The sequence below is a fragment of the Tupaia chinensis genome, unplaced genomic scaffold (assembly GCF_000334495.1).
Source record: "Tupaia chinensis unplaced genomic scaffold, TupChi_1.0 Scaffold000671_2, whole genome shotgun sequence".
Taxonomy (NCBI): domain Eukaryota; kingdom Metazoa; phylum Chordata; class Mammalia; order Scandentia; family Tupaiidae; genus Tupaia; species Tupaia belangeri.
The window spans coordinates 1,258,884-1,266,803 of NW_006160194.1; the positions used below are offsets into that span (position 1 = coordinate 1,258,884).

The 7,920-nt window shown below is 62.7% G+C and overlaps 1 protein-coding gene across 1 annotated transcript in view; it reads left to right on the forward strand.

Moving 5' to 3' along the window:
• The window catches only part of ZFYVE21 (zinc finger FYVE-type containing 21), a gene marked incomplete in the record, with an annotated part of 20,291 nt that overhangs the window by 8,566 nt on the left and 3,805 nt on the right, over positions 1 to 7,920 (forward strand). Inside the window, 5 exon segments of the mRNA XM_027776414.1 lie at positions 5,183 to 5,233; positions 5,666 to 5,834; positions 6,646 to 6,721; positions 6,811 to 6,902; positions 7,438 to 7,491. Of these exon segments, the coding sequence (XP_027632215.1) occupies positions 5,183 to 5,233; positions 5,666 to 5,834; positions 6,646 to 6,721; positions 6,811 to 6,902; positions 7,438 to 7,491 (442 nt within the window).

Genomic DNA, 7,920 nt, shown 5'->3' on the forward strand with positions numbered 1-7,920 from the left:
CTCATGAGGGCTGCAGTGTCGGTGTTGTCCCACCCGAGCCCCACGGTCGGTTGTGGTGGCTCTGCCTGCAGGGTTCGGCACTCCCTGGCATCGTGCTGTGTGTCTCGGGCATTTCTGCGTCGCTGGCAGAAGGCCCACGCCTGGGTGCCCTTATAAAGCAGCAGTGGGTTATTTCCAAGCCCCACTTTTTCCATCTCCACTACGGCTGCCCTGGAGCGGTGCAGCGCTCTCCTGCCCTGGCAGAGCCAGACCGCAGCGCTGTCGGGACTGGTCAGCCGCTCAGGAGGCCTGCCTCTAGGTGCCGCCCCGGGCCGCCCCCAGGCCAGCAGCCTCATGAGCACCTTTCGCAAACAGCACACGCCCGAGTTTCTGGGGTGTAGTCACGCCTCACAAGCTGCTTGAAGTTGCCCCCTGCCGCACCCGCAATGCGGGCACACGTGTGGGTCTGGCGTGACTCGGCTGGAGCTGACCCGTGGGGGAAGTGGCGCATCACACTTGGGGGATCACTCTGGGCTCTGGCGTGTCCCTCAGCTCCTGCCTCGCTCTGAGCATCAGAGATGCCCGTGCTGCCCGCCCTGCTGGCCTGCCCGGGCAGTGTTCCCAGGAGGCCTGCTTACGGCCCACGTGCTCTTACCCCCACCCCCGCCCCGTCACCAGCTTTATTTCCTTAGGCTCCTTCCATGTAAAGTTGTTCTGTTGATATGACAAGCTTTTTCTTTTCATGAATGTAACCAACAAGAAGGGACCGTGTTCCATGCTCTGTCAAGGTCTGGTCTTGGTGCAGGGGTAGGGTGCCACTGCATGAGTCTGGAGTCACACAGGGCCCAGGTTCAGATCCCACGTTGTCTTGACACAGGTCCGCTGCGCCCTGATGATCCTGGCAGGCTGGGGGGCTGGAGGAGGATTGCAGTGTGGCAAGACCCTGAGGAGGGTACCCCCTACTTCTCTCAAGAAGGAAAGAAATAAACTTGAAAAGAATTAAAAAAAATAAATCTGTCTGTTTTCTAAATATGCTTGGTTATTCAGAGTAAGTTAAAACTTCTCTCTCACACACATCTTAGTTTATTTTTTCCATGAGGAGAGGACAGATGAGACAGAGTGCCCCGGTGAGGCCAGGGGTGGACTGCAGCAGCCGTGTGCTCAGGGAGGTCTCTGGACATGAACCTGGGCCTGCCCATGGGGTCCGCCCTGCAGGGTCTGTTTCGCTGCTGCACCGCGGTCTGCCCCCATCGCTCTCATTCTTCAGGCAGAGCGTGTAAGTTCTAGATGTGTTTAGAAATTGGGCTTCCGCCACGCTCCAGCCCCAGCCGCGTGAAGTGTGGAGGGCATCCCCTTAGCTGCCCTGCATGCATGGCCTGCGAGCTGGGCCAGCCCTGGCCACACCAGCCAGGACCTCCTGAGCATTGTCCAGCGGGCCCTGGTGGGCTCTGGGGCTGGCAGGTACCTGGGGTCGAAGCGGCCCACACAGAGGTCGGGCCATGGAAGTGGTCTGGGCCGACAGCTCTGGGGGCAGGGCAGAGGCAGCCCACCAGCCAAGCCGAGGTACAGGCGAGCCCAGTCAGAGCTGTAGGCACCAGCAGATGGCATAATGGTGATATCGCTGGATTCCCGCATAGTCAGCTGTGGTTCGAGTCCTGGTGGCTTAAACCTCATGCCGGGTGCGTGTGCATGTGTGCCCCAAATCCCGAGAGGAGAATGAAAAAAGGACTGTAGTGTGGCCACCCCTCTGGGGGGGGAGGTGATCTCTCACTTTCTGTCTCTGTCTCTCTGACAAACATACACACCCTATTGCAAAAATCTGTCTTTATAAAAAGCTGCTGAGAGGCTTCTAGACCATTCCAAAAGGCTGAGCAGACAAGCCTGGTTTCCAAGCACAGACAGCAGCTTAAGAGCAAAGGAGGAGCAGGAAGACGTTAGTCATGGGATCTCAGAAAGCCTGGGAACCGTGCCCGGTGTGGAGCCGCGGCTGACGGGCACTGCAGGCCAGGCTGCCCTGGTCCGGCTGCGATGTGCCGCCCTCGTGGTCTAGCCTGGCCACATGTCTAGCAGCGTGGACTCAAGGCTGTGGAGCCCCACACTGCACCACTGCGCTCCGAGGCTCAGAGGCCTTGGGTTTGCTGCGGGGGCGGCCTGAGCCGGCGCCACGGGGAGGCTGGGGCAGGGCCTGTGGGGCCCTGGCCAGATGGTTCTGGTGGTCACAGTGAAGGTGGCCAGGGTGGCATTCCCTGGGGGCTGGGCCAGCTGGACTATTACACTAGTGCACACCAGGGGCGCCGAGTCCTTGGTGGCAAGATCTGGAGGGACAGCACTGGGATCCCGGTCAGAGCAGTTCTGTTTGGTGTGGAGTGATGTGGCTGTGCCCACTCCCATCTCCTTGGTGAGGCGGTGGCCCCTCAGCCCGCAGCCCTGCAGTGTGCTCTGACCTTCTGTGGGTTTTCCTTCCCTCCAGCTGGAAGGGAAAGGGCGCTCAGTGGAGGGAAAAGGCCCTTTTTATCTCCTTGTAGTTCTCGGCCCAGCACCGAGGGTGGGTCTCAATGGCTGTTCAGCTGGGTCCTCTTCCCCGAGAAGACCCTCTGTACCTCACTACCAGCCACGCTCCCATGCCTAGTGAGGCGGGCAGCTCTCGGGGCCTGCTCTGCGCGGTGCCCCACAGAGTCTGCCTGCTCTGGCTGTAGTGGCTGTGCCCGTCACACGGGTCTGCCACCTCTAGCCTGCTGCGCCCACCCCTCAAGGCACTGGAAGGAGCCTGGCGAGAGGGTCAGCAGCACGGTGCAGGCCCGGGAGCGCGGGGAGGCAGGCCGGGAGGGGCTTGCCCATCGCGTGGCGGAAGGGCCCTTCCTTCTATGGAAGGCACGTCTAGCCACATGGAGCCCCTTCAGGGCAGCTCTGGCTGCCTTAGCTTGGACCACAGCGAGAGCCGCTCTCAGGGCCATGGCTGTGAGCATGCAGGGAGGTGGCGGCACGTGGGCACCCAGTGGTTTCCCAGGCTCGGCCGCCAGCGCCCTCCTTTGCCAGGGATGGGCAGGAGGCAGCCAGTCCAGGCCGGATCTTCCGTATCTGGCATGGGTGCTCTGCTCTGTGCCTGTGGAGCCCGGGCTGAGCAGCCTCAAGATCCAGGGGGCTCCAAGCCGGGGAGCCCACCTGCTAGTGCAGAGGTACCTGGCGCAGGGTTGGGTGGGCAGAGTCGGCCCCGGAGACAGGCCCTGTGCTGGACAAGCTTGGTAGTTTGAGAAGTGGGGCGGCGGCCAGTGCCAAGGCCTCTGCTGTGTCCTAGGGCATCCACAGGCTGGGCCTTCTGAGGACTGGCCCAGTGGCTCCACAGTACTCACAGCGCACCCAGGAACTCACAGTGAGGGTCTCTTAGAGAGGGCTGAGGGCCCAGGGCCGGGGCTGCTCAGACAGCTGACAGCTGCTGCACCCAGGGTTGACGGCCCACACTTGGCCGCTTTCTGCCTGAGCTGGTGAGTCCGCTCCTGGGGGCCCTCCTCTGGCGCGGGGCATCCTGAGGCTCTCCTTCCTTTGGTGGCTTCTCCGCCTCCACTCACGTAAGTCTGGGGTCCTGCCGTCTCTGTTCTCTGCCCCAGCCAGGTCCTCATGCTCCTGGCGTCCTGGCGGCCTGAGCTTATTAGAAGCCGTTTGGGAGCAGGCGCTGGCCTCACGGGCTCTGTGGAGCCTGGCTACCACACGGTGTAGATGCGCCTGGCTGGCCGGGAGTGTGCCGGCGCCATGCCCTGCTCTGTCCGGGGACAGCTTGGTGAAGAGGATGGATGCTCCTAAGGTCACAGCCGCCGTAATGGTGCCCAGCAGGTGGTCGCAGGGTGTTGAGGGACAGTGCAGTGCTCCCAGCGTGCTGGAGGGTGGAGTTTGTTTGCACCCTAGGCCTTGCTGTGACCTGGTGCCCTCTCATCAGCCCTGAGGCGGCTCTGCAGGTGACTCTGAGGGTCCACCTGCAGCAGCCAGCTGACTCAACCTGTGCAGCCCGTCCTTAGAGCGCCCTGCACTGGTGCCACGCGGGAACTGCACATGGCAGGAGGCCATAGGCGTGTGTGCTTACCTTGCGGGGAGAGAGAACACAGGAGAGTGAGAAATCAACCCTGGGGAATGGCCACGCCACAGTCCCTTCTCCATTCTCCTCTCAGGATCTTGGGCATGTGTGCACAAGTGCCTGGCATGATTTTCAGGCCAGTGGGTCTGGGACTCGAACCTTGGTTGGCCATGTGAGACCCAGTGCCTTAACCACCATGCCGCCAGCCGGCCCCAAGGTAGCCCTTTTGTTCAGTGTGACCCCCCGCCCCCCAGGCTGCAGCCTGCCCACTTGGCCAGGTGAGCCCCTGTGGCCCCCGTCCCCGCCAGGTTTCATGGGAGCCAGAGGCCCAGGTCTGCCCAGACCCACCCAGGCCAGCCACCGCCTCTGCACTGAGTCCAGGCGCAGGGACCCTAGCCTTGGGAGCCCTGGGTGTGGGCCTCTCCCCCCAGGTCCTGGTCAAGGCACTGCAGGCCTGGCATCTGCCTCCTGGGTGCTCTGCTCCTGTGTCTTCCGAGTGCCCTTCCTGGGCCCTGATGAGCACTGAGACCTAAGGGCACACGCAGAGGACACTCTGCCTCAGGTGGACTGGCGCGCCGGTTGGCTGCGGCCCTGTCCTCACAGAGCCCCGCAGGTCCTTCCTGTGCGAAGCAGGGTGGTGAGGCCCTTGATCAGGCTCACTCCCGCTCTGGGAGGCCATGTCACTTCACGCACAGGTCTGGTCCAAGTGACAGGAGCAGGGCCAGGAGCTAACAGCTCCAAGCATTGCTGTTGTCCCGCATCAGGATGCCTGCAGCACAGGGACGTGGGCTCAGCTGCAGGAAGGCTAGGCCGTGCACTCTCTGGACCTCCTGGCTCTGTCCCCTGGGACCTTGGCCACCAAGCACTCCAGCCAGAGTCTGTGCAGTGGGTGTGTCTCCCCAGGCTCCGGGGCGATCCCACCTCAACCTGCAGCATCGGGCTGGGGGCCCACCGGGCCTGATGGGCTTCTGAGCAGGTGCAGAGCTGCCGCTGCCATTCCCCCACTGCCTCAGAGACCCGCCTGTCCAGCTACCTCAGCCCGCACGTGGCGCTGGCTTTCTCAGTGGCCCTCTTGCCAGCCGCCCGGCCGAGTGCCAGCCGGAAGGTAACACCGTCTCGTCTCCTCTCCTCTCCTAGTGTCCGAGGTGCATGCAGTGCGATGCCAAGTTTGACTTTATCACCAGAAAGGTGAGCCGCGGCCGAGTGGGTGGCTGGGTGGTCCTGTTCGGGGCGGGGGTGCCCTGGGAGCCACTGGGTGGACCTGAGCAGCCAGGGTGTGGGGCTGCTGGCGCGGCAGGTCGTGCCCTGGCTCCGATAAGGAGGAGCAGGAGCGCCAGGGCTGCTGCCCTCAGGCAGGAGCTCCTCCTGAACGTGCTCAGCTGAGCGGCGCCCAGGCAGGTGTGGGCGGCAGGGCTTAGGGAGGCGAGGAAGACTGGGAAGACCATGTGGGCCGCTACTGACCATGAAAAGGCCTCGCTTCCCTAGTGAGGCAGAGGCTGCGGTGCAGGTGCAGGGCAGGGCAGGCCAGGCCAGGGCAGGCCAGCACCTGCGGACCGTGAGACGGCCTCGGGGACCTGGGGGTGCGGCCCGCTCACTGCCTGCCCTCCTGCCATGCCCCAGCACCACTGTCGCCGCTGCGGGAAGTGCTTCTGTGACAGATGCTGCAGTCAGAAAGTGCCGCTGCGGCGCATGTGCTTCGTGGACCCGGTGCGGCAGTGCGCCGAGTGCGCCCTGGTGTCCCACAAGGAGGCCGAGTTCTACGACAAGCAGCTCAAAGTGCTCCTGGGCGGTATGTGGCCTCCACTGAGCGGTGTCCCAGCGCCTCCGGAGGTGACTCACCCACTCGAGGCCTCCCTGCTTTCGTCAGCCTTCTACCACCTCCCCCCCACCTTCTTCAGACCACTGTTCTTCCTCTGGAGATGGGAAGTTCCTCTCAAATGCTGGCCCTGGCTCCGTGGGCACGTCCACGAGGTGGGAAGGAGGCCCTGGCCAGGCAGAACTGGCCCTGTGTTGGCAGCACGACGCAGGCCTAGGGCCTGCCGTCTCCTCTAATGTGCTGGGGGCGGTGCTCCCCAGCCTCCATGGACCCAGCGGCCCCTCCTAGCCTCAGCTGCTCCCAGCACTCCTGCCCGCTCTCCGCAGGCCTGCCTGGGCTACATGGGCCCGGGATAACCTGCTTCCCTGCTCCCAGTGCTCTCCTCTGTGGAACGGGGCCTCGCTTCCCAGGGACGGTGGCCTTGCTGGGCTTTACTGGGCCCTGGGCCCTCGTGTAGGATCTGGGTGCTGTCCTGGTGGGCCCTTAGAATATATGGGTGTAGGGGTTGGTGTTCTTTGGTCTGGGCCTTGGTGATGAATTCTCCCAGGCCTGCCTTTGGAGAGAACGTGCCCCTCCATTTACTTCTTCGACCCTTAATGTGCCCCTACCTTTAGCTGGGTGGAAGGGGATCCAGGAAACACGGTGTCTTGTTTCCTGCGTGTTTCTACTTTGTCCTCTGCATGCACATCTCGACCGGGAACCAGAGGACAGGGCTCTTCTGTGTCGGAGGCCCAGGGAAGTGTGAAGCAGCAGCACATCTCCACATTGCTTTCTGTCTCCCAAGGAGCCACTTTCCTGGTAACCTTTGGAAACTCAGAGAGCTCTGAAATGATGCTTTGCCGCCTTTCCAGCAACCAGAGGTAAGAACTGGCGTCCTTGCTGCAGCGTCTAGGCCGCGGATCAGGCACCCGGGCCCGAGAGTAACCTTCCCGGACCCCTTGTGACGCAGGTACTTGATTCTGGATGGAGACAGCCACCACGAAATCGAGATTGCACACGTCTCCACCGTGCAGGTTCTCACGGAAGGCTTCCCTCCTGGAGGTAAAGGCCGCCCTGTCCTTTCCTAAGCGGGAGGGTTTGCTGCCACAGGTGGGTGACAGGTGCATGTGCGGCTGGGAGAACACAGCTACATGGGGAGCAGACCTGTCCGTTCTCCAAGACGACCCACCTTTCCCTTCCTGGGGTTCGGTCAGTGGTTCCAGAACCTTCCAGGTGAACGGGGCCTCACCGTGTAAGGCAGTGGAGGAGGAGCTGCCTGAGAATGTCGTGGTGGTTCCCCTTAGAGAACGCTGGTGTCGTCATTTACCGCTGGCTCAGACAAGGCTGAGGCTCCAAGTGCAGGCCACGCCTTGGGGAGGGCTGTAGCGGTGGCCCCTCCGGCAGGCGGCCGCGCACCATGTTGAGCCTGGATGTCCCCCGGGGATGCAAGCTCGGCAGCTTCTTTCCTGGGCACGGGCCTTTGCCTCTGTGCTTGCTGAGGAGCCCACCTGACGTCACCCTTCTTGCTTTCCATCTCCTGACTGGCTCTTGATTCTTCTCTCTCCTCTGCCCGCCTACCTCGCCTACCTCGGTGTAGAAAAAGACACTCCCACTTACACCAGCCTGCTGGGGAACCAGCCTGCCTGCGAAGGTCAGCCCCCGCCTCCCGCATGCCGCGGCCCTGCTCCGGTCCCCCACTCTGCTCCTGTCCGCGCTGTTCTCTATGAAACTCTCCCGCCTTTGGTTAAGAGAGGCCTTGGGTTCTCTGCATGAATGAAGCCATCCCAGCAGAAGGATGTACCCGCCTATTTCTTTCCCCCGGGGAAGTGTACCAAAATCTGATGGCTCTCTGTTGGTGTCTGACCTACTCAGGGCCGGGGCCTGAGCATGGGGGCCCATGGGAGCCACGAGAACATCTGTGGGAGGTCCCTGGGTGGTACTGGGAGCGGGGTGGGCAGCAGCCTTGTCCGACACTAGAGCACTGTGGCCTGCGGCCTCTGGCTCTCCGACTTGGCGCTTCTGGCTGCGTTTCCTGCATGGTGAGGTGAGCGGGCCAGGCCACTGCTTCACTCCATCGTGA